Source organism: Dreissena polymorpha, chromosome 1 (genome assembly GCF_020536995.1).
Source record: "Dreissena polymorpha isolate Duluth1 chromosome 1, UMN_Dpol_1.0, whole genome shotgun sequence".
Classification (NCBI taxonomy): Eukaryota; Metazoa; Mollusca; class Bivalvia; order Myida; family Dreissenidae; genus Dreissena; species Dreissena polymorpha.
Window position 1 is genome coordinate 208,378,560 of NC_068355.1, and position 27,153 is coordinate 208,405,712.

The window sequence follows — 27,153 nt, forward strand, 5'->3', positions numbered from 1 at the left end:
ATCCGGTGTTGTATATTCCGACACTAGCCGAAAATTCCATACACTGAGCTGTCTGCTAGATACATTATTCATATTTTTGGACTTATTTATCATAGTATTGTTGTTTTTCATTTTCAGCCGTTAAAGGGAAAGTATTTAGAACCATGCGGCTCAAAACGTCGCTTCAGAAGGAGCCGAAACATATCCTTTGCAGTAAAATTGTTTAGCTAAATTACCCCACCCACATAACAACACCAGTAAACAATAGTTTTTCTTGAATACTTTGAGATTTTAGGAGTTCATATTTAACTGAAAGTTCTTTTAATCATTAAGCAGGATGTTTAAATATTGAAACTACAGTTCACAATCGTGTAAAATAATTATGTCTGAATCGTTCAGAAACTTTTTTTGCTTGATTCAGAATGATATTTCCAACATCAGCTTAAAGTCATCAAAAACATACTTAAGTTTATGAAACCAACACATTCTAATGGGACCTTGATTGTCAGGCTCCTCCAAATAGATATTATCATTTGGATTCTGTGCTATTTTATTGTTAGGAACTAACTCCACACTGCATACAGTCAAGTTACCATTACCGGATCATTACCCATAGCGGATCACTTTGATGTTCAAGACTGCGTATCGCGATAAATAGTTGACATTTTAAGATGATATTGTGCACACAGCATCTTTAAGGCCTGTTTTTTAAAACGCATTGATTGAGTTGTAATCGGAGCTACTCTTTGTCAAACATTTCGGTATGTTTTGCTGATATGTATAGACGACTGTGTTTACTTCCGTCTCATTTCCAAATCGAGGTTGAACATTTATCGCGGCCACATGCTATAACTCTGTTTGAAAGATAGATGTTTACGCATTATTTTTAAAGGCCATTTAGTAGTCTTTTTGCCTGCAAAAGTCCATTTCAGTTTTGATTCGTTTTTAAGATTTTGCAACACCTTAAATGAAATGAATTAGAGCAATATCAAGCATGATAATAGGCGTATGGATAATAATATATTATTAAAATAAATGCAAATCTTGTTGATTCTTACACTAAATGATCTCAATCTTAATGTTTTATTTATGTTCCATGTTCAATATTGATGATAAGATATGATTCAAACAATTTACATGGTTTATAAGATGCCAATATCTTTTCGATCTTTTAAGGATTTTCAACAGATAATTCACACAAGAACACCATGCGTAAAGTGTAGAAAACAATTAATAACAAAAAAAATGAATATAATTTATAACTGGAAATGTAACTTGGTCATTGTAAACAACACACTTTGTGTTTCGACAGCTCAAGTAGCGTGTTAGATGCCCCCTGAGTGGTTTCGATCATGTGATCCGTTATGGCTTCAACTGATCCGTTAATGCATGAATTCTGCGGCATCAAAAAGGTATTGCAAATACATTTTGCCTACAATTAAAAATAAGACTATGTGCTGAATAAGTAAGCAAAGGAAATATTTAATCAAACTGGTGTAAAAGAAGTCTCAAAGCATTTATTGCTTTTTCACCAGAATAACTTTATTACGCTTCTGATCTGGTAATAAATGGTAACTTGACTGTATGAACAATTTATGCAGATTTCTTGGAGCAAAGCAATTTAACCTGAACTTTTTCTGACCAAACCTCAAATTATAAATGACAACTTGTGAGCAATAATCTTCATGAGTTGTGCCATTGAATTTTAATTCTTTTTTGTAGCATCAATATTTTTTACAATTTAAAAAGATGTGTCCTAGCTGAGGATGCAACAGTTTGAAACAAAAGTGATTGTAAGAAGTCAATGGGTCCTAGACCTTCAAGTCATATTTATTTTTACACAATAAATACTATAACAGCAAACTTTGACCTATAATGAGAATATTTGTCTGATTAGATTTCATTTTGTTTTTGTGATTGTGTTATTTTGTGTTATTTTAGTGTATTAAACACTCAAAACACAGGGATGAAAATACCCTGTTGTAGAAGTAAAATACACACTTATCATGCAAATTTCAGCATTAAGCAAGTTTCATAGTGTACACATTACAAAGTGCATTGCCAGTAGGACAGACTTTGTTAAATTTGAACATTATATTGGTTAAAAAAGTTACTTTGAAATATATGGAGTACATTTCATGTTCATTTTCTCTTGTTTTTTTAAGTTGATGTTTATACTGATTGCTGAAAAAAAACACTATTATATGATTGGTAAAATATATGCAATTAGTCACTTCTTTCATTCAATATAAACAGAGTTAAGACTATGAGTACCGGTAAGAACGACCAGTCATTAGTTTACATAGTGTTTGTTTTTGCGTTTTGGGTTATTTAAAAAAAACATACTGGGATTGCGTTGACTTATTTTTTTTTAAATTCCAGCAATATCATAAGATATGAACATTATTAATAGCCACATGAAGCAGTTTCCTTAACCCTGTCCACATACAGAGTTAGTCAGCTGTGTAGGCTGGACTACACCAGAGGAGTTGTATTCCGGGGCAGATGACCACCTTATCTTGAGATGGAACCTCGTCAACAACGAGACTGCCTCTCTGGTCAAACTGCCTGATGACGTGTTTCCAACAGATATGCACTGGTTCCCAAAGGCTGCTACTGGTGGAGGGAAGAAAACTGGATCCGACTTGTTCTCCCTGACTTCTACAGATGGTTGGTATTCAATTCAAATTACTGTGACACTAGTTTTATTTTCAATTTGCCAGATAATTTACTGAGAAATATGCACAATTTTTGCTGTTCCAAGACTTGATGCGCTTTATTTGTGTCATTACCAGGGTTTATTTTTCTGGCATAGACATATTTTAATTCTCAGACTGTTAACTACATGTCCTTTAGTGTTTCTATGTTATCATAATAAATAAGAAGTGCACAATGACTACTACAGACTAAAACAAATATGGAAGTGTTGTTTTTTTATTACAAAAATTACAAATGTCTCCACCACTGACCCACCCATACCTGATAAGAAAGATACATTTAGCATTTATTACAGAACTTTACCATGTAGAGCCCGAAACCATGAATAACATTCAACTGGTTTGTAATGCTAAGGATAGCATTATATCATTGTATATTGCACACTTATAATTTAAATTGAAAATTTGATGTAAAAAACTGCTTATAATACACATTTACCTACAATAATGTTGATCACTTGCAATATATTTACCATGTCCCATATCAGGCAAGTTCCACATAATTGGCAAGACTGGTCGCGTGGAGAAGAGTGTGGAGGCCCACAAGGGGGCCGTGCTCTCCGGGAGGTGGAGCTATGATGGCTCCGCCCTCCTCACAGCAGGGGAAGATGGACAGGTGAAAATCTGGTCCCGGAGCGGCATGCTGAGGTCTACACTCACACAGAACAGTGAGTTATGTTTGTTTATGTGCGGTCCTTAATAAGATATTTGAACAAAGTGAGCAACTCTGTACAAAAGATTTGAAAAAATAGCAAGATTATAGTGGCCTCCATACATTACTAGTGAAGATTTAAGACTGCAAGGTCAAGTTGTATTTTGGTGCATTTCCAAACTTACACAGAACAGTAAGTTTCTTTGATCCTTTTTGACATGCAGCTGTCACAATGAACTCTCCCAGACCTGTGACCAATCCAATTAGTCTGCATACCGCAATAATTAATAAAGATGACCTATACAAAATAGTCTGTACACAGCAATAATTAATAAAGATGAACTATTCTGTTAGTCTGTACACTGCAATCATTGAAACAGATGACCTATACTATTAGTATGTAAACTTCAATAATTAATAAAGATGACCCATACCATTAGTCTGTGCACAGCAATAATTAATAGAGATGACCTATACTTGATATCTGTAAACTGAAATAATTTCAAACGATGATCTATACTATTTGTATTTCCCCTAAAAAAATAAATATAGGTGACCTATACTATTACTATTAGTCTGTACACTGCAATAGTTAATAAAGTTGTCCAAAACTTTTAGTCTTTTGTACTGTGCAATAATTAATAAGGGTGACATATGCTATTAGTCTGTACACTGCAATAATTAATAAAGATGACCCATACAATAAGTTTGTACACTACAATGATAAATTAAGATGACTTATACTAAATCTTAATCGCATGAAATACAAAATAATAATCCCCCCCTCCCCCACACACACAAACCTGCCCTCCAAAAAAGCAAACTAACACAAACAAATTCAGCGATTTTTCTCCCACCATTGGGAAAAATACCTGTACCATATCAATCGGGAAAGATTAGCGTGAAAAACCCTGAAATTGGAAAGATTTGCGTCGTGAAATCTTCCAATTGGAAATTATAGGTTGTTTTAATTGCTTGGTATCAAAATCACAAATCAACTCAAAGTATCGTTGTGTGGTATATTTCAGACATCAATTGGGAATTTTGTACTTTATCTTCAATTGGGAAAGTACCTTTTACAGGTACTTTATATAGAAGGAAAAAATGGCTGAAATTACTAACATCATTTAACACTTGTGTACCCAGGCACAGCTGTGTATGGTGTTGCGTGGGGACCTGACTCAGACCAGGTGCTCTTCACCAACGGACGCCAGCTGGTGATCAAGTCCCTGCAGGCCAATGCCAAGCCAACCATGTGGAAGGCACACGAGGGGGTCATACTGCAGGTCGACTGGAACCCTGTCAACAGCCTCATACTGTCTGGGGCAGAGGATTGCAGATACAAGGTGAGTTCCTATCAGCAGACCCTTTCTCTGACCACTTAATTCCTGAAGATGTTCAGAAGCCATTTTACTTTGTAGCAGAGAAATTCATCTTATTTTGGGCTGTTTGATTGGTTTTTATTAAAAATAAATGTATAAAGCAAAATGCAATTTAGAGGTTATAATAAGAATCAAGATTTGACAATAGAAATATTACATCCACCGCAACTTTTATTAACTGCATACTGTTACATACATAATATTCAAAGCAGATTTAAAACATCAATATAGTGTAATCACTTGGCTACTAAACATTCTCATGTTACAAAAAAAGAACCCTGACTGGTCTGAAAATTAGGTAGCCCAATTGGGCTAGTATTCCACCAGAGGTGATTTAACCCTTTCCCACTTAGAAGCAAAGAAAAATGGCTATGTGCAAACAGCAAAAAAAACAGAACAGCCTGCGAGTAACGCGCAGTCTGTTCAGGTTTTATGCTGTTTGCTGCTCATAGGTATCTAAGGGTTGGGAATGAAGCCTTTAAAACTTGAATCTAGTTAGAAAGGTTTTAGATTGAACTTAAATTTCTGAGGGAAAACAAAAGCGTAAAGATACGTATCTAAGTGGTAAAGGGTTAAAGTGGAAAGGGCGAGTGGGGATGGAGTGCTGTAATAAATCCAGCAATGAAGGGATCAATAAAGGGATATGATCTTAACCCTTTACCACTCAGATAGGTACTTTACTAGATTCGAGTCTTAAAGCCTTTACTAGATTCAAGTCTTAAAGCCTTTACTAGATTCAAGTCTTAAAGCCTTTACTAGATTCAAGTCTTAAAGCCTTTATTAGATTCAAGTCTTAAAGCCTTAACTAGATTCAAGTCTTAAAGCCTTTACTAGATTCAAGTCTTAAAGCCTTTACTAGATTTAAGTCTTAAAGCCTTTACTAGATTCAAGTCTTAAAGCCTTTATTTCCAACTTCAAGATACTGATAAGCAGCAAAAAGCATAAGATCTGAACAGACTGCGAGTTACAAGCAGGCTGTTTCTGGTTTTATGCTGGTTGCATGTAGCCATTTTCACTTTGCTTCATAGCAGGAAAGGGTTAACACTTTGCATGCTGGGAAATTTGTCGTCTGCTAAAATGTTGTCTGCTGAATTTCTAAAATTAGCATTTTCTTTTGTTTTTTTCAAAGAACACTATAAGAATAGCAAACAGTTTGGATCCTGATGAGACGCCACGTTCTGTGGCGTCTCATCTGGATCCAAACTGTTTGCAAATGCCTTCAAAATCCGGTTTCAGCACTGAAAGAGTTAACCAAGTACAAATCATGTTTTACTCCAGGTGTGGGACACGTACAGTCGTCTGATGTACTCCAGCTCGGCCCATGACTACCCCATCACCTCAGTAGCCTGGACACCTGACGGAGAGCTGTTTGCCATTGGCTCCTTCAACACGCTGAGGTTGTGTGATAAGGCTGGGGTAGGTGTCAAACAATGTTCCTCATAGCTGTTCATATAAGTCTCTTAGCTGTACTTACTTATAAGTCATCATTCTTGAAATGTATTTGAATGTCCATGTGATTGAATTTAGTCTTGTTTGAATCCAAATGTGTTTGTTGTTATAAATTGTCCTATGCTTCATTTTTATCAGTTATTTTTTATAGCAGGTTAAGGGTAAAATATATTAATTAAACTCAGTAAAAAAACACTAATAACATAACATTTAATTGTGTTGTTTATATTTGTTTATGTTTAAGATATTCCAAAACTTGCAAATGTGAGTTGTTTCGGATTTATGATGATTGCCATGGTGTAATGACAACTCAACGTGGCAATATATATGCATTGAACTTATTTATAATGTGGTCTGTTATAATAATGCAAGGTTGTGCCTTACATTGGAGTTACAATGGTTATCTATTGTATCATGACCACATTCATGTAAGGACTAGTGTAATTAAGTTTTTAATAATATAACAAAGAATAAATGCATTGTATCACACCCAAGACTATGATTTTAAAACAGTTACAAAATGATAACTATTTTTTTGAAGTGGCAAAAAAATATTAAAATGGTGAAAATGGGTGGGGAATGAAATTTTTAACCCAGCGAGAGTCCTGAATTAAAAACTATATTTGAGTCTAACTGCTTAAATTTTCCTCAGCTTTGTTCCATGTAAAACTACCGGGTTTAACTTAAGTTTGAAAATTGAAGTGGTACTGTTCGTTTACTTTATAATGGAACTAGAGGGTTATATTTGATTAGAGTTCACTTTTAATAACATAACTTTGGGGTTACATTGGACCAAATGGCATACTCTGTAACAGAACCATGCGGTTACATCTGACTATGTGTCATACTTTATAATAGAACTACAGGGTTACATGCAACCATTTGTCATACTTAATTACAAAACTATGAGGATATACTTGAGAAGGTTTCTTGCACAGATCTACTGGCTTGCATCTGAGTATGTGATAAATTCAGTAACAAAAGTGACTTGGAAACATCTATCTTGGTGTGATTCTCTCTGCATGCTGTTTTAGTGGTCATACGCTCTAGAGAAGCCCAACACAGGCAGCGTATTCAAGCTGAGCTGGTCCAGCGATGGTACGCAGGTGGCAGGAGCATGTGGCAACGGACAGGTTCTTATTGGTCACATCTTGGAGAGGTACATTCTCAACCAATCAACATCTGATGTCTGTTGATTTAATTTGGGTCCAAATAAGATTTAGCATTTACACGGGAACGTGGTCCTTATTAACCCTTTTATTCATAAAATGCATAATGGATAAATTTGTTTCTTCAATTTTTCATTGATTTTATCAATGAATGTAAGACACATATTTAAAGATGTATATTTTTTTTGTTAACTTTTTACTATTAATGTACTTGACTGTTTCAAAATTGATGTCTGCCTCTTGATTTTTTTCAGAAATTATGTTGCATTTAATTTATATTGGTTAGTCTTTGTCTAGAGCCATTGATAAAACAATAATTAGTTGCAAAATTCTAGTTCTGTGTTAATGGCAAAGAAAGATTGAATTTCATCATGTGTGTATACAATAATTGTGGTGAAAGCATTTTCTTCCAAAGCAGGTAGTTTTGCTTGTGATACATAATACATCTTAAGAGGTTAAATTGTGTGGACCTTATTCAAACCCCTTTAACATTTTATATGCAATTTTAGGCGACTTGAGTGGAGCAACTTTGAGGCAACAGTTACAGAGAGTAAGAAGATTGTGGTCAGAAATGTGCTCAATGACAGCTACGATAAGCTGGACTTTCGAGACAGAGTGATCAAAGCGAGCCTAGCCTTTGGACACCTTGTAGTGGCCACATCCTCTCAGTGCTACATCTACAGGTAGGGATCTTTTTTTTTGTTTATTGTTTTTGCCCTGTCTGTTGGTTGGTGTGTTTGTTTGCCCCAACTTTAACATTTTGCTATAACTTTGACAATATTGAAGATATCAACTTCATATTTGGCATGCATGTGTATCTCATGGAGCTGCACATTTTGAGTGGTGAAAGGTCAAGGTCATCCTTCAATAGTGAGGGACATATTGTTTTTGCCCTGTCTGTTGGTTGATGTGTTTGTTTGCCCCAACTTGAACATTTTGCTATAACTTTGACAATATTGAAGATAGCAACTTCATATTTGGCATGCATGTGTTTCTCATGGAGCTGCACATTTTGAGTGGTGAAAGGTCAAGGTCTTCCTTCAAGGTCAGAGGTCAAATATATAGCTTCAAAGCGGCGCAGAAGGTGACATAGTGTTTCCGACAAACACATATCTTGTTTGGTTTTGTGTTTAACAAATACAGCTCTTGTTCTAATTGTAACACCTTGACAGTGTTAGGTTGGTGTTTAGCCATAGGCATACTCTACTGCGTATGTAGTTTATTTCAATGGAACTAAGGAAGATTAGATAAGGCACTTACATTTAGTCACTTTATATTATTACAGATCTTTTCCAGAGCAGCTATTTCAGCATTTAAATATAGTTCATGTGAAACTGCAAACACTACCTACACTTCTGTAATTTAACCCTTTGCATGCTGGGAAATTTTTCGTCTGCTAAAATGTCGTCTGCTAAATTAAAAAAATTAGCATTTTCTTCATTTTTTTTCAAAGAATACTATCAGAATAGCAAACAGTTTGGATCCTGATGAGACGCCACATTCTGTGGCGTCTCATCTGGATCCAAACTGTTTGCAAAGGCCTTCAAAATTCGGTTCCCGCACTGAAAGGGTTAATATATATGATTTCTGCGCTTAAAACAATTACTATGTCAAATAGCAATACTGGAATTAGCTTAAATTTAAAATAGTGGTTCATAGTTATTTCTCTTTTTACTTTAAACTAGAATATGAACTTATATTCACTAACACTATGGTTTCTTTTAGTTGGGGAAATTTTCTGCAATGGTAATGGACATTACTTACCAAAATATTGAAAAAACACTTACAAAATTAAGAAAACTTATCATGATAAAACATCTCTTTTTACTTCTATTTATCTATTATCGCAATAACAACAAAAAGCAACAACATGATAAACCAAAACATGGTTCACAAATTAGCGTTTTTTTAGGTTTTCATTTTTGGTATGTGTTTTACATTTGAAAGGTTTTGGTCAGTAAAGAGGAGTTTCATTTCTCAGTTTATTAAAATCTATGTTTATAGTTTTTCTAGTGATTTGTTTTTGCTGTTTCAAAGGCCAGAACAGTTCATTGTTTATAGTTAATTTGAACAAGGCATGTACAGAGTGTTTCATTGACAAAGACAAACAAGTTCAGTATTTAAATTGCTTATAACTTATACTTACTAAAACATATTTAGAGATAATTTATTTTTTGCTTTTCTGTTATCACACTGTCTGAGAAAATTGAAGAGTTTATTTGCATGCTGATGCCTCTCAAATAATAATGCGTAAATCATTGATACATGTTTTCTAACCTCGCATCAAAAGTATGCTTTAAATTGGCACCAGCTGTTCAATATTAAATGCATTTCTTACTCTGAAACAGTTTTCAATAAAATGATACCGGTAATCATTTTTTTAGTTAATTCATTAGAACTGATTTTCAAGTACATTTACTAGAACTAATGCTTTTTTTAACTGCATTGAATTATATTTAGTTAACAGTTTATCTCGGGCTTCAAAAACATATCAAATTGTATTGGCTTTTGTTCAGAATACCAGTAAGCCTTGTGCACAATTTAAATGCTATCCTATTCCCAGTTGCAAAAACATCAACTGTCTGATTGGTCTGTCTTCAACCAATGGTCTGAAGGACAAAAAATACATTTTAGCCATAAATACAATTAAAATGCTATCCTATTTTCAGTGTCAAGAACTTCAACACTCCGATGATATTTGACCTGAAGGAAGGAAATGTGTCTCTCATCATGCAGGCTGAAAAGTGAGTGTAATTTTTTTTAAATATTAAGTTCCATGTTTTGATTGTAAAATATTCTACAGTAATTGTTCAAATGAATGAGATATTCATGTACAAAAAATTAGCCTCCTTCTGGGAAAATGGGGCTTAATGAATGTGCAGGAAGTGTCCTCCCAGATTAGCCTGTGCAGTCCACACAGGCTAATCAGGGACGACACTTTCTGCTACATGGTATTTTTTGTTTTTTGATGAATTCTTTTCTTAGTGAAAATCCAGGGTGAAAACTGCAAATGATAATTGATACGGGACGACATTTTTAGCTCATCTATTTTTTGAAAAAAAAAAGAGCTATTTTCAACACCTTGGCATCGGCGTCTGCGTCGGCATCCGGTTAAGTTTTGCGTTTAGGTCCACTTTTCTCCTAAAGTATCAATGCTATTGCATTCAAACTTGGTACACTTACTAACTATCATGAGGGGACTGGGTAGGCTAATTTAGAAAACTCTGACATGCATTTTGACAGAATTATGTGCCCTTTTTATACATAGAAAATTGAAAATTTTGGTTAAGTTTTGTGTTTAGGTCCATTTTATTCCTTAAGTATGAACGATATTGCTTTCATACTTGCAACACTTACTAACTATCATAAGGGGACTGTGCAGGCAAAGTTACATGTATTTTTGAAATACCGTCAAACCATTCCACCAAAGATTCCCCCCCCCCCAATCTTTTTTTTTATTGTGCAGTTTTGAAAGATAATGTAATAAATGACCACACTATACGCCCCTCTCCACTCCACCCCTCACTCCTTTGTGATTAAAATGGAGATAGGTCTCTTCATCTTTAAAAAGAAAAATAGATGAGCGGTCTGCACCCGCAAGGCGGTGCTCTTGTTCATACATGCAATAAACCCCTGTTTTCCCACTGACACTTTACATACATGCAATAAACCCCTGTTTTCCCACTGACACTTTACATACATGCAATAAACACCTGTTTTCCCACTGACACTTTACATACATGCAATAAACCCCTGTTTTCCCACTGACACTTTACATACATGCAATAAACCCCTGTTTTCCCACTGACACTTTACATACATGCAATAAACCCCTGTTTTCCCACTGACACTTAACACACATGCAATAAACCCCTGTTTTCCCACTGACACTTTACACACATGCAATAAACCCCTGTGTTCCCACTGACACTTTACATACATGCAATAAACACCTGTTTTCCCACTGACACTTTACATACATGCAATAAACCCCTGTTTTCCCACTGACACTTTACATACATGCAATAAACCCCTGTTTTCCCACTGACACTTTACATACATGCAATAAACCCCTGTTTTCCCACTGACACTTTACATACATGCAATAAACCCCTGTTTTCCCACTGACACTTTACATACATGCAATAAACCCCTGTTTTCCCACTGACACTTTACATACATGCAATAAACACCTGTTTTCCCACTGACACTTTACATACATGCAATAAACCCCTGTTTTCCCACTGACACTTTACATACATGCAATAAACCCCTGTTTTCCCACTGACACTTTACATACATGCAATAAACACCTGTTTTCCCACTGACACTTTACATACATGCAATAAACCCCTGTTTTCCCACTGACACTTTACATACATGCAATAAACCCCTGTTTTCCCACTGACACTTTACATACATGCAATAAACCCCTGTTTTCCCACTGACACTTTACATACATGCAATAAACCCCTGTTTTCCCACTGACACTTTACATACATGCAATAAACACCTGTTTTCCCACTGACACTTTACATACATGCAATAAACCCCTGTTTTCCCACTGACACTTTACATACATGCAATAAACCCCTGTTTTCCCACTGACACTTAACACACATGCAATAAACCCCTGTTTTCCCAGAATGCTGCTCAAATTAGTATGCGCTTATAATACATTGTTGGCTTACTTTGGTTTTATACAGGTTAATGAACATAGTGTTGGTAGAGACAAAATATTGATATGCTGTACACTGTATATATTCTGTTGCAGACATTTCTTACTGGTTGACACTGCGGGCGTCTACGTGTTCACCTACGACGGTAGACTGGCCTGCTCCCCAAAGTACCCTGGTCTCCGAGCAGACATTCTCAATGCACAGACAGTCTCCATCAGCAATGACACAGTCGCCATCAGGGATAAAGCAGATGAAAAAGGTAATTCAGGAAATATATTTTTTTATACCCCCACTAAACGAAGTTTAGGGGGGTATATAGGAGTGAGCTTGTCGGTCTGTCTGTCAGTCGGTCGGTCCGTGTCTGCTCTCTAATTCAAGTAGATTTCATCCGATCTTCACCAAACTTGGTCAGAAGTTGTATCTACATGATGTCTAGGCCAAGTTTGAACATGGGCCTTGCCGGGTCAAAAACTAGGTCACAGGGTCACTTAGTGTGTTTTAAAAATTCAGCATGTTATCCCCTCTAATTCAAGTAGTTTTCATCAGAGCTTCACCAAACTGGGTCAGAAGTTGTATCTAGATGATGTCTAGGCCGTGTTCGAATATGGGTCATGGCAGGTCAAAAACTAGGTCACAGGGTGACTTAGTACGTTTTAAACATTGAGCATGGTGTCTGCTCTCTAGTTCAAGTAGTTTTCATCCGATCTTCACCAAACTCGGTCAGAAGTTGTATCTAGATGATGTCTAGGTCAAGTTCGAATATGAGTCATGCTGGGTTAAAAACTAGGTCATTGGGTCACTTAGTACGGTTTACACATTCAGCATGGTGTCTGCTCTGTAATTCAAGTAGTTTTCATCCCACCTTCACCACACTTGGTCAGAAGTTGTATCTAGATGATGTGTAAGTAAATTTCGAACATGGGCCATGCATGGTCAAAAACCAGGTCATGGGGTCACTTAGTGCGTTTTAAACATTGAGCATGGTGTCCGCTGTCTTTTGTGAAGACAACATGCAAAATATTCTGTGTCAATGTGGCATATGGGGGTATTCGTCACGTCTGTGACAAAGTTCTAGTTCTTTTAGGAATGATTGTGGGCATGTACTGATTTGAAGTTTGTTTGTGCCTTGGAATCAACCTTTGAGGGTTTTAAATTTAACTGTTTATTAAGCATGTGGCAGAATGACAAAGATCACGATAGAGAAAGAAACTCTAAAAAGTAATTTCCAGTTCTTCTTTTGACTTCTTTGTATTTCTTGTATACCTTAGATTCTACATTTATGCCCCCTTAAAGTGGGAGGCAATAAGAATTGCACTTTTATGTCCATCCTTTTGTCTTTAATGTACAATGTATTGCAGGTTTGGACATACACATTTCAATCAATTTGATCAATGGGAATACTGTACACAACATTTACTTTTCCTGACCAGAAAGCAAATTCTGAACTTAAAACATAACTAATACTGTATAAGTTGTCTGTAATTTTACAACATATAGTATTAAAAAGTGATAATTTAAAAGAAATTGTATTTGAAAATTCATTGATAAATATAGCACAACAAAAAGAGTGTTCCCTTATGTTGTGTCACAGTAAATTTATTATGGCCTCTTATGGTGTAGTAAAAAATGTGTGTAGGATCCTTTATAGTTTAATAGCCACTTATTGTTTATAACGATCATATTAATTTATAAAAAAAAAACTGACTAAAATTTCCAAAAGAGTTGTCAGGTGTTATTAATGAATCTATTTTAAACCTTTCCCTCTCAAAAGCATAGTAAAAATGGCTATGTGCAAACAGCATAAAACCAGAACAGCCTGCGAGTAATGTGCAGTGTGTTCAGGTTTTATGCTGTTTGTTGCTCATCAGTATCTAAGGTTGTGAAATGAAGCCTAAAAAAACTTGAGTCTTGTAAGAAAGGCTTTCAATTAAAAATAACTTTCTAAGGGACTGAAATTGCATTAAAATATGTATCTAAGTGGGAAATGGTTAAAACAAATTGATTTAATCAATAAATAACTGCTTTCCTTCTTTAAAGCTTTTGTTTTCAACTCCTCTTTTATTAATGGCTTCATAGATCTTGCTCTAACTACCACATCTGGTTGACCTTAATGTGTAGATGATTGTCAGAAAGGACTTTGGGTTGTCACCATTTTTGGAAGAATTAGTTCACTTAGAATATTTTGCTAAAATGGAATATATAAACCCCCAAAATTAGTTTTCTCAACTCCTCTTTGAAGGCTTTGCCAGATTTTGCTCAAACTTTCACAGTCTATTACACTTAATGTCTGGATTATTGTAATGAAAGCCAATTTTACCATACCAGTTTTGGCAAAACTGAGCCCTTTTCTTTATGTCCACTATAGAATATATAGTGAATTTGTCTGTTTCTGTCTCCAAACATTTGTCATGGTGGCATCAGATTCAGCGACACATTTCTAGTTTTGCATAACTAACAATTTATGGGACTATATTTATGAAATGTTGAAATCGGTTGTCAGTATATGTTACACAAATTCATGCCATATCAATCAATGTCATCAAATAAAATTGCTCTAATTTTCAGTCGTTTATGTATTTGATGCTCAAAGTGGGAAACCTCTTGGAGATGGAAAACCTATCACTCACAAGGTAAATATTATGACCAGTTTGTACCCAGTTTACCCATAAGATATTCATGATTGTGATGTTGTATTAACCCACGGATACATTTTACATTATGGTTTTGTAATCAGTCTACCCAATAAGTATAAATTGTGATTTTATTAACCAGTTTAATCATGAGGTATACATTGTGATGTTGTAACCACCCACCCTTAGAGTATACATTGAGGTTTTGTAACCAATCCACTAATAATGTATACATTATAATGTTGTGATGTGTCCACCCATATTGTATAAATTATGATGTAACCTGTTCACACATAAGTACACATTATGATGTTGTTGTAACCAGTCAACACTTAAGGTATACATTAGGATGTTGAAACCATTCACTGTGAAGGTATAAATTATCATGTTGTAACAAGTACACCCATAATTTGTACATTATGATTTTGAAACCAGTCTGTAAGTTTAACATTGTGATGTTGTAAACTGTCCACTCATTATGTCCAATATGGTATAGAAAGCTATGCACAGTACTACCCAAACAGTCGTAATTTGCAGCTTTCAAAATTAAACCACACATTAAGAACTTAGAAACTTGCAGTTCCTCATGATATGGGGTTAGTAATGTGTAATTTGTATCCTTGTCCATTAAAAGTTACAAAAGTTATGCCTGCTTTTCAACTGAGACGTTCTATAACATCAAGCTATATCTTATAGCTTATGGGGCATAGGGAGGAATTGTTCGTGAGGTAATCTATTTTAAAATGGGCTAGAAAACAATTTTGATAGGTCCATACCTCTTCCAACTCTGCATAAAAAATAGAATCCTATCTGGAATTTGGGGTCTATGGTATTTGGCACTATACCTCGTGAATCAGGATACAGTTCTTTAGGGACTATGGCTATATGGTAGAAACATAGTGCTTTTAATTAATGTGTACTACGCTGACATTTTGTGAAAATTAACAATAGTTGCTTCACCTCATGCAGGGGAACAGATTTTTGTATGTGAAAGTTCTCAATCTTGAACTATGTGTCACACCTCCAATAAAGAATGAAAAATAGCGTAATTGTTACTCTTTTAATCCATTCCATCGTGAAGGCAAAGTGAAAAGGCTATATGAAACCAGCATAAAACCTGAACAGTCTGTGAGTTACTCGCAGTCTGTTCAGGTTTTATGCTGTTTGCTACTCAAATGAACCTTATGGTTGAAAATGAAGCATTGAAAACTTGAATCAAGTAAGAAAGGTCTTAAATTTAATTTGATATTCTAAGGAATTACATAATCGGTCAATGTGCATATTTGAAAGGGAAAAGTTAAAAGAGAAAACAATAATGATAGTTTACCTGTAACCAGTTGGAGTTGAGTTTCAATTCAAGGTTTCAATCTTGAACTTTGTGTCCCACTTCCAATAAAAAGAAAAAAAAACCTGATTATTATTCTTTTTAAGACAAAACAATGATGCTTTTTGACCTGTTACCAGTTGGAGGTGAGTGGAGTGAAGGTTTCAATCTTGAAATTTTTGTCTCACTTCCAATAAATAGAGAAAACATGATTATTATTCTTTAAAAGACTAAACAATAATGCTATGTGACCTGTTGCCAGTTGGAGGTGAGTGAGGTGGCACTAGATCAGTGTGGCACAGCGGGTGAACGCCGCCTAGCCATCATAGACAAGAACAGGGACCTGTATCTCACCTCTGTCAGGGTGTTCGGAACAGACAGGAAAACTGTGAAACTAGGTGAGCTATCTTATTATCATTTAAGTGGTTTTCTGTCACCCAAAAAAGCGGAAACATGTGTTTTAGTAGAAATGCCTGTTGAAATGTTTCGAAAGTTATGAACTTAATTGGATACTTATGAAAAATCTTAATTCTTCCTTTGTCAGAATGAAGAAATGCGTGTTTATTTTTGTTTAATAATTTATTTGTTCCACTTCATGATATATATAGCTATATTTATGTCATTTGAAAGCACTAATTGATTTTAAGTTAAGGTCTTTGAGTAAAAAAGTTATTTTGTATAATAAATATGCATTTGTAACAGAATTATGAGAGCCATATAATACTTGTGACCTTTTTATTGTTGCATTATCAAAGGTTAGCCTGCACTAAAAGTATACTCTATTGTTTTCATCAGAGGTTACACTGCACTGAGAGTTTACTATATTGTCTTTATTTAAGGTTACACTGCACTTAGAGTATACTATATTATCTGTAAATACAATACTATCTGTATCAAAGGCTACACTGCTCTGAGAGATGATTATGTTGTCTTAATCAAAGTTTACATTTAATTGTGTGTATACTCAAGGGTTTTGTTCAAAGGTTATACTGCTCAAAGAGTAAACTATATTGTCTTCAAGAAAGGTTACACTGAACCAAAAGTATATTATATTGTCTTGATCATAGGTTACACTAAATTAAGCTTAAACTCTATTGTCTACATCAAAGATTACACTGCACTGTAAGTATACTCTTCTGTCTTGATCAAAGGTTACACTGCACTGATTACTCTGCCTCCAGGCACCATGATCATGTCACTGGCCTGGAATGACAACACCAACATGTTGGCTGCGCTGGCCGATGGCAAGTTCACAGTATGGTACTACCCCAGCGCTGTCTACGTGGACAGAGACCTGCTACCTAGGACAGTCTTTGAGAAAGAAGCCAGGTGGGTGCCTAAGACCATAAGAGCCTGACTCTGGGAAAACTGGGCTTCATGCATGTGCATAAGGTGTCTTCCCAGATTAGCCTGTTCAGTCTGCACTGGGAGGTTAAGTTTTCCCAGAACCAGACCATTTACACAAAGTTCCTGAGTAAAATTTCTGGTCATTTGCTTTAAATATGAACATATCTTGAGATTTTGGCCAGTGCCAATTTTTGCACTAATGGTTTTATTTTCCATATGTATGTTGTATGAATTCTGAAGGTGCTAAATCAGGTGGTGTAAGGCAGCGATACTGCTGTGCCTTAAATTCCAAATCAATATAGCTGTGAGGCTTGCTTTTCCGATCATAGTTTTTCAGCGCTTGATATTTTCACAGTCGCTTGGAAGCTCTGTTCAGATTGTTGCTTGCATTCTGCTAACGCATCATCAAATTATGCACACTCTAATCAGCTTTTTGTGAATATGTGCTTACACAAGACATGTCTGAGCTAAGGGAACTATGTATAGGTCTATGGTGAAAGTGAGGGGTTGTTTCACTAATTTCAGTTTGTTCCAGATTTCTGCGCCTTTAAATTGTTAATAACATTGAAGCTTGCATAGTGAATCTTGATTTCAGTGAGTTTGGAAAGAATCCTCAGCTGTTGCAGTTTGTTGGTAACCATGTGGTGATACGCCGTGCGGAGGGTTCCCTTGTGAGCACAAGCATCTCTCCCTATCCTGCCATCCTGCACAGCTATGTCCAGGCTGGGCGCTGGGACGATGCAGTCAGGCTCTGCAGATTTGTCAAGGTGAGGTTAACCAGGAAGAACTGTTAACCCTTTACTACTCAGATACGTACTATGAAGTGTTTGTAGTCCCTTAATAAATCCTATTAAATTTAAGAAACTTCTCACTAGATTCAAGTTTTAAAGCTGTTTTTTCCAAGCCTCAGATACTAATGAGCAGCAAACAGCAATAGACCTATAAGTTACTCACAGGCTGTTCTGGTTTTATGTTGGTTGCATAATTTGCTTCATAGCTGGAAAGGGTTAATAAGATTTGTCACAAATTTCTTACCTAATATAACCCAATCGTGTTAGTGAAAATAACTTGCCTGAATCATTTAAGACCTCTTGTTTTATTGTTGGGCAAGTTGGTCTTATGACTTGTTCAGTCCATTCATATTTCCCTATTTGACAGACTGCAGGGGTATGTTTTCACCTAGATTCAGATGATTTCCTCCTGTTTAGTGTATAGACCTTCACAAATAGTTTTTAAAAATAATGAAGACATTTAGAGAACACATTTAGGGGGTAAAGTTGTTTCCTACCCTGAATTGTTTCTAAAATTAGACATTTTGGTCACACAAAATTCAATTTGTGTTTCAATCTTACACGTAAATTGTGTCTGGTGTTTTAATGAGTGCAAATAAGCTTAAATTTATTTGAATGTAACCTTCATAATGGTTGCTGCCTGTTTGCATGTTACAGGATGAGATGCTGTGGTCATGCCTAGCCTCCATGTCAGCCTACGCCAAGGAATTGAACACAGCAGAGATCGCTTATGCAGCTATTCAGGAGGTAAGCATAATATTTATTGTTGCAACTCACCCTGGAAAATAAGGAAACTTGTGGAAATAATGCTCTTTATCATACTACTACATGATTTTATTGGAGGAAATGTTTGTGTCTTGTAAATGTATGCTATTCTTTACTAGTAGATTTTTATGACACTGTCATGTACAGTCTTTTGACCCACTACTTTTTTGAGTCAAGTCAATATTTGACTGAGGTAAGAATAGAATCACTGAATATATTTATTTAAATGTATGCATTATAGAAACAAAAAATTCTGCATAAGAATAAGAAGCACTGGTCACCAAACCAATACAGAGTCCCTATTACTGAATAAAAAAAAATCGTGAAACTGTCTGTTTTTGTTAGATGACTAATTACTTGAAAAGTGGATTTCATTTTTAGGCTTAAAGAGACGAGTTTGTTGACATGTAATTGGAAGAAAATAATACATAATTGTGTGTTTAAGAAAGGATATAAGAATTGCCATGTAAACATTGCATCTACTCAGATAAATTCAAGTACCCAAAGACACTAACCTTATATTCCTTATGTAAAAACAAATCAGGGAATTTGAACAAATCAAGGACTTTGTACACAATTGAGTAAGTAGGTAATCAATTAACAATAGAAAGGCAGGTTTTGAGATTTCAATCTCAGAAGAAGAAGAATTAGACTTTTGTGGCAATAATACTTATTTATGTTGCCTCTCCAAAGATTGTTCACTGATATCACCCCACATACATAGGCAAGCAAGGTCATATAGGGTTAAACATATTAATTCCAGAATGTGTTTTACAACAAGAGTTACAAACATTTTAAGTTTATAGGATTGGAACGTTAGCAAGGCTAGAAGTGTTCCTTTCCTCAGAACTATATTTACAAACATAGTGATGGAATGGCATCCTTTTGCATTTAAGGTCCTATTCATTGCTATAAACATCAAAGGCATACCTGTTCTCAATGTATTGTAATGAAAATGTTTCATTATTCCTTCTTACCCCTCTATGGCAAATTATTTTGTGCTTATGACTCATCTTACACAAGATAATACCTTCTTATTCCCCCTCTCTTACAGGCTTACAGCCTACACTGGGATGACACTTTACAAATATGCATCAAACCCAGTTTTCCCAGAATTAGGCTTATTAAAAACAACAACCTCTACCATGCCATTTCATGTCCATTATCCCTCCATACACAGGCAGACAAGGTTCAGTTCATACTGAACATCAAAGACATTCCAGTGAAGGATGCCCGCAATGCTGAGATGGCCCTGCTGTGCGGGAACCCCCAGGATGCGGAGGCCATCTTGCTGCAGGCTGGTCTTACGTTTCGCGCCATCATGCTAAACATACAGCTTTACAACTGGGACAGGTGGGCACTAGTTTGTAGTTTCCAAAAGCGTTTATTTTACCCTTTATGTCTTATATACACATTTTATATGCGTTTCTAGTCCCTTAACAAACAAAATAAAATTAAAGACCTTTCTTTCTAGATTTAAGTTTTAAGGGCTTCATTTCCTACCCTAAGATGAACAGAAGGCTGTTCAGGTTTTAAGCTGGTTTCATATAGATATTCTGATTGCTGTTGATTTGACTACCTGTGACTTAAGGGGGGGGGGGCTCTTGGGTCCGATTCTTAGAAAGAACTAAGAATATATTGGTTCTTCTTGGTAGCTGTCTGGGTGATAATCAAACCAGATACCTCAATGCAATACAAATATTCAGCAACTTGGAACTATAATTTCCAAATAATCAGTAAGTTTCAATCTTAGTCTTAGACAAGCCTAAAAATGTTGGTTTCGTTAGCAGACAGGGCAGCTCCAAACCAGACTGCGCTTATTGGGTATGCTTGTCTGGAGCTCAGCTGACCGAATATGGCATAAGATCAATTTTTGCATGACGCAGCTCAATCAAGGCCCTGTCCAATGATTATCTTGCACTGAAAACAAACTCTTATGATAATGGATTTTGTTGCTCATTATGGCATCCTCTATTAGTTTATTCCTATTTATTTTACCTTCATGTCAATGAAAGCCTAAGGCTTATTTTAAAGCTATTGAGTCAGTTTCCCTGGAAGATCCATTACCTGGTGTTGTTTGGAGAGATCTAAAAAATGCTCGCAAAGTGGGGATCAAACTCATGACCTCCAGGTAACTTTGGGGACACCATATCCACCAGGCCACAGTGACTTATGGTACGTATATCATCTATTATTATTATGCCCCCCTATGAAGAAGAGGGGGTATATTGTTTTGCTCATGTCGGTCCGTCCGTATGTCTGTACGTCTGTATGTCCGTCTACCATATGGTTTCCGGATGATAACTCAAGAATGCTTAGGCCTAGGTTCATGAAACTTCATAGGGACATTGATCATGACTCGCAGATGATCCCTATTGATTTTGAGGTCACTAGGTCAAAGGTCAAGGTCATGGTGACCCTAAATAGTAAAATGGTTTCCGGATGATAACTCAAGAACACTTATGCCTAGGATCATGAAACTTCATAGGTACATTGATCATGACTTGCAGATGACCCCTATTGATTTTCAGGTCACTAGGCCAAAGGTCAAGGTCACGGTGAGCCGAAATAGTAAAATGGTTTCCAGATGATAACTCAAGAACGCTTATGCCTAGGATCATGAAACTTCATAGGGACATTGATCATGACTCGCAGATGACCCCTATTGATTTTCAGGTCACTGGGTCAAAGGTCAAGGTCACGGTGATCCGAAATAGTAAAATGGTTTCTGGATGCTAACTCAAGAACGCTTAAGCCTAGGATCATGAAACTTCATAGGTACATTGATCTTGACTCACAGATGACCCCTATTGATTTTCAGGTCACTAGGTCAAAGATCAAGGTCACGGTGACCCTAAATAGTAAAATGGTTTCCGGATGATAACTCAAGAACGCTTTCGCTTAGGATCATGAAACTTCATAGGTACATTGATCATGACTCGCAGATGACCCCTATTGACTTTCAGATCACTAGGTCAAAGGTCACAGTGACTTGACACAGTAAAATGGTATCCGGATGAAAACTCAAGAAAGCTTACGCCTAGGATCATGAAACTTCTTAGGTACATTGATAATGACTTGCAGATGACCCCTATTGATTTTCAGGTCACTAGGTCAAAGGTCAAGGTCACAGTGCCAAACAACGTATTAACACAATGGCTGCCACTACAACTGACAGCCCATATGGGGGGCATGCATGTTTTACAAACAGCCCTTGTTTCAATTATCCTCCATTTCTCAGAGCCCTGGAGTTAGCAGTGAAACACAAGACTCACGTTGACACAGTGTTGGGGTACAGACAGAAGTACATGGACCAGTATGGGAAATCAGAGACCAACAAACGTTTCCTGCAATATAAGGAGGGGGTACGTTACAGAACGCGGTTTAATGTGTACAATACTGCTTGTTAAATTGCATATCATCATAGTATGTCATTGAAATGTATGAATTTATGTGAGAAAATGCCATTTTGAAATGAACCACTAGGATTGTGGTCATTTGCTGATTTCATCCCCAGTTTTTGCCTACCATTGAAATGTATCATATATATTAGTATTTTTTAAATATTCTTTGCCAAGGGAGAATACCTGGCTCCCTGTCTCATATTGTATCAATGTTTTGTTTTGCAAATGTCAATTTGTAAACATACCTAAAGAGCATTTAGAAAAGACAGACAAAATAAGCCAGTCCTCCAATAGATGGAATATCATATATTTCATTATGAGATATGCGTATGCTGTTTTTTTATAGTTTGTTTATATTAAAAAAACAGTTCCTCTTTGTTTTATGTGTTTTATTGAGTGTTTTGTCCCCGATCGGTGAAACCGGAGGGGATTTATGGTTTGAGCTCTGTGTGTCAGTTTGTCTGTCAGTCCGTCACACTTTTCTGCACCCTTCGATAACTTTAAAAGTTCTTCATATTTTTTAATGAAACTTGAAACTAGGACAGATGGCAATATGGAGATTATGCACGTCATTTCATTTTGTTCCTACGTCAAGAATTCTGGTTGCTATGGAAACAAATAGACTAGAAATATTGCTGAAAATGGTGGATCCTGCGATAACTCTAAAAATTCTTCATATTTTTTCATGAAAGTTGAAACAAGGACAGATGGCAATATGATGATTATGCACGTCATTTGTTTTTGTTCCAACATCAAGAATTCTGGTTTCTATGGCAACAAATAGATAAGAAATATTGCTGAAAATGGTAGAGTTTCACTGGTAGGGGACTCATTGCTTGGCAATAGTCTTGTCCTTATTATTTTTTTTATGACATACAGATAATTGCTGAAGAAGGTAACTATTATACATGTGTATATACTTGTTGATTAATGACATTTCATCTGGTATGTCTCAAATTGTGATGATCATGAATATTTCAGAACAAGAGCAAGGTAATGTGAACCAGTATGCGTGATAGAGACTTGTAGTCCCAAAATACCAATATCAGGTTTTGGCGAATTAATACATACAGCTTTTTAATAGCATGGTGTATGATTGGCCTTTTTCATGTGTAAAATGTACTGTGCTTTAAATATAAATTTTGCAATGGGATGTAGTTTATAATTTAAGTTGATGTATATATTCCATCACATTTAAATATTCTTTTTGGATTCAATGGTTGATGGTCATATTTCATTTGGTGACTTATTATACCTTTCAGATTAGCAACTGTTCCTTATTGACTTGTTTGTAGAAACATTTAACTCATTTATCCTTTAACTGCCTTCATTTATACAATCAAACTTCCAGGTCACTTAGTAACTATGAAAATACTTAAAAAGTTTAAGTTGGAAAACTAAACCAGTTCTTTGACTTTTGGGCATTTTAAAATAACTTTTGTGTCAGTTTCAATAATTCCATCTATTTATAAAATAATATGTTAACAAGCCAATGCGGTAAAAATGCCTGTCCTGCTACAACAAATAGCGGGGAGTCAAACTGATCACAGTGTGTCACCCTGCTAGTTACAGCATTTCTATGTTTATAACGCTCCATATGAGAAACGTGATCAAACTTATTAATTTTTTACCATCTGTGGTTGTCTTGTATTTAATTTTGATAGTTATATTTAAATTAAATGTTTTAAACAAGTAACTTTTTAAGTCTAGTAGTTTTCCATTTGATTTATGTTGACATTTTTTTCTTGAATGTATAAGTATAAGTACATCTAAATGTAAGATTTTCCTGAGGAGCGTGATTGTTAACTATTCTAGTATACAAGAAGCAGTGTCTGGGGGATATGTTTGTTTATTTACATAACTCAATTAAGGATGGACATGCTGATATTTTCCTTGGAAGATACTTTATTTTAAACCTATTTATTTAACCCTTTCAGTGCGGGAACCAAAATTTGAAGGCCTGTGCAAACAGTTTGGATCAAGATGAGACGCCACAGAACGTGGGGTCTCATCAGGATCCAAACTGTTTGCTATTCTGATAGTATTCTTTGAAAAAAAAATCGAAGAAAATGCTTATTTTAGAAATTTTGCAGAAGACATTTTAGCAGATGACAAATTTCCCAGCATGCAAAGGGTTAAGCTTGATTGCATCAAAAGCCTCAGGCTTCTTGAAACGCTCATGAGTCCATTTCTTGGGCCTAGAACCAGTCCTTGGTGTCTTTGTGGGAAATCTTAAGAATGCTCCCATGGGAGAATCTACTTTGTTTTCAGTTTATTTAGCATAATTAGGTGATTTTATGAAAAGATTTAAAGGATTGATTATTTTCAGCTATGTGTCCTACCTTTTGAAGGTTCCTTTTGGTTTTGTGCGAATTCATTAAAATATGTTTCTGTAAATTATGCATGCTTAAACCATCATTTGACTTACTGCAAATACAAAATCGATGCATGTGTACATTATAAGTTTAATGGCAAATTGGTAAATTTAAAGCAAAATTATTTTTAAGTTTACTTCATATGGATGTTAACTTAACAACCTGTTTACCATTTTACATACAAAATATAAAAAACTGTATTGTTCTCTGCATGTCAATGATTCTATAGATACTCTCACACAAATTGACTTTCTATGAAATGTTGAGTACTATTTTCTGGATCCAAGTTTTTTTTGTAAATGGACTCCTTTAAATTCTGCAGGACTCAGAACAGGACCTGGAATCACAAACATACTTAAGTTAATATTCTGCCTCAACTTTTGAGTTTTTTTATCAATTTTTGAGATGAGTTTAACCATCATGCTGTCTTAGGTATTTAAAAAGCTCTTTATTCAAGTTTTGAGTCCTACACAACCCTGAGTTTGAGAAAGACTATATAAGTTTGCATAATGTTGAGATATGAGATTGTGGTAAGCTGGCTTACATTGTCAAGGCTTATCTAAGTGGAAACTCATAGGTTATCTTTTGTAGACTGAAGGCCAATTAAAAATATATGTGTATGTTATAAAAGTGCTTTTGTTGTTGAGTCTAGCTTGGTATTTACCACTGATTACATTGATCCATTTAGAATTCATTTTTAATTGTCATAATATTCAAAGTAAGCTCAGTAGTTCCATTAAGGTGTATATACAAGTTTGCAAGCTTTTTTTTTGTAACTTGGGTCCTAACATTGTTAAAGTTTATTCTATTTTCTTAAGTCTATAAATCTTTATCCAGTTTTAATGGGGCTAGCTTAAGCTTGTTTTTCGCATACTGCAATAAAGTACCAATATGCAAAGATAAATTAAATCATTTCAATAAACTTAAACTGATAATATATTTGAACAAAATATATAAATATTATAATGTAGAATTCAGTCATCTTCAAAATGATATGAGTAAATGAAATTAGTGACTTAAGCCAATTATTCTGAAGACTGGCTTAAGATGATTTGAGATATAGTGACCATGTGGTAAACACGAACCCTTCCCTCTCAAAGAATCCTCTTTCCAGTAACTAATAGCATGTCCATAAAACTGTTGGCATATTGTATTGCAGATTGAGATTGACTGGGAGAAGATAGAAGCCAAGATTGAGATGGAGTACCAGAAGGAACGTGAGCGCCCAGACCGACCAGTATCCACGGCAACCACCGCCTCCCATGCGCCCAGCGGACCTGGAGGTCACAGGCCAGCAGTAAAAACGGGCTCCTAGTTGTTAAAGACTTGTAAAAATTGTTCTTAGATTTAGGACTTGCTATTTTCGGCAGTCTTTTAATCCCTATATACGAGTATAAGAAATAATTTCTGAGTGTCTTTAACAGTAATATACAGTCTCAGTGAAAAATCATGGTGGTCTGATGGTTGTTAGTGTTACATGTCAAAGTGTAATGTAGAGACAACAGGACATTTAAATTTCAGTAAGTGTTTTTTTTTTCAAATCAATATAGAGGAACTGCTGTTCTGATAATTAAAAAAACAGCATTAAATCAACTTGAAAAGACTGCAGTATTTCTTTATAGTGCTAGCTGGACAGCTGGTCCATGTTGCCTCCTGGCGTATATGTATGCTAGAGTAATTGGGTTGTATTATTTTGATTCAAATGCTTGATTAATTTACTTGATTACTATTTACATTCCGTCCAAACTATATGTTGTGTATTCTTCTGTAAGTACCATGTTCAAAGTAATTCACATTTCTTTGTTGTGGAAGATTGTTCCCAGAAATATTTTAAAGAAATGTGAGAAATATTTATTGTTTATTTATTGTTTCTTGTCACAATATATATGTATGAAATTATTGTAGATGATACTTTACAATACAAATTAAATAATGGATACTTAGAAATGCGTTTTCTTATTACTTTGTCTTTGGTCAACCTTTCAGCCATCATTATGGACCCTTGATAATAAAATACCTGCAAATTAACTGCTGTGTAGCCAGAAGGTCCATTGGTGTTATATCTGGTATGTGGCATTCTGTCAGTGATTTTTTTGCTTAAAATTACCGCCGATTTTCGGCTGCTTTTCGATCGCAAAAATCAACGTTTTTCCCCAAAAAGCTGACCAAAATTTCCAAAAAAAGCCCAATTAAAAAAAAATATTTTTTTTTTACAAGAAAGAAGTCTCTTATGACTTATGATTTCTTAACTCTAGATCTCAACTTTTATTTTTTAAACATTCTACAAAATATATAACTTTAATTTAGTCCTTTTTGTCCATAAATAATTCCCAAATTTGCCACTTTTATCAATTAAAAAATCCCAATTTGACCAGACTCCTTTTCCCAAAATGGCTAGAAAACCCCCCTGAACATACATGCACTTGAAAACGATTTTACTTCTGTTACTTATAATCATATTTATAATATATCATATTTATAATGCTTAAT

General features: G+C 35.3%; 1 protein-coding gene across 2 annotated transcripts; it reads left to right on the forward strand.

Moving 5' to 3' along the window:
* LOC127864806 (intraflagellar transport protein 80 homolog) lies at positions 1 to 26,610 on the forward strand. 2 transcript variants are annotated; one of them, XM_052404689.1, is made up of 18 exons: positions 1 to 178; positions 2,423 to 2,649; positions 3,185 to 3,364; positions 4,495 to 4,694; positions 6,009 to 6,146; positions 7,214 to 7,338; positions 7,858 to 8,031; positions 9,074 to 9,094; positions 10,018 to 10,092; positions 12,123 to 12,286; positions 14,593 to 14,657; positions 16,244 to 16,379; positions 17,163 to 17,310; positions 17,924 to 18,095; positions 18,777 to 18,866; positions 20,065 to 20,237; positions 22,126 to 22,249; positions 25,823 to 26,610. In XM_052404689.1, exons 1-18 carry the CDS (start codon positions 144 to 146, stop codon positions 25,976 to 25,978), a joined length of 2,403 nt encoding a protein of 800 aa, XP_052260649.1. In that variant the 5' UTR covers positions 1 to 143; the 3' UTR covers positions 25,979 to 26,610. The 2 variants fall into 2 exon arrangements, with proteins under 2 accessions (XP_052260649.1, XP_052260650.1); XM_052404690.1 differs by lacking the exon at positions 9,074 to 9,094.
* The last annotated feature ends 543 nt before the right edge of the window (positions 26,611 to 27,153 follow it).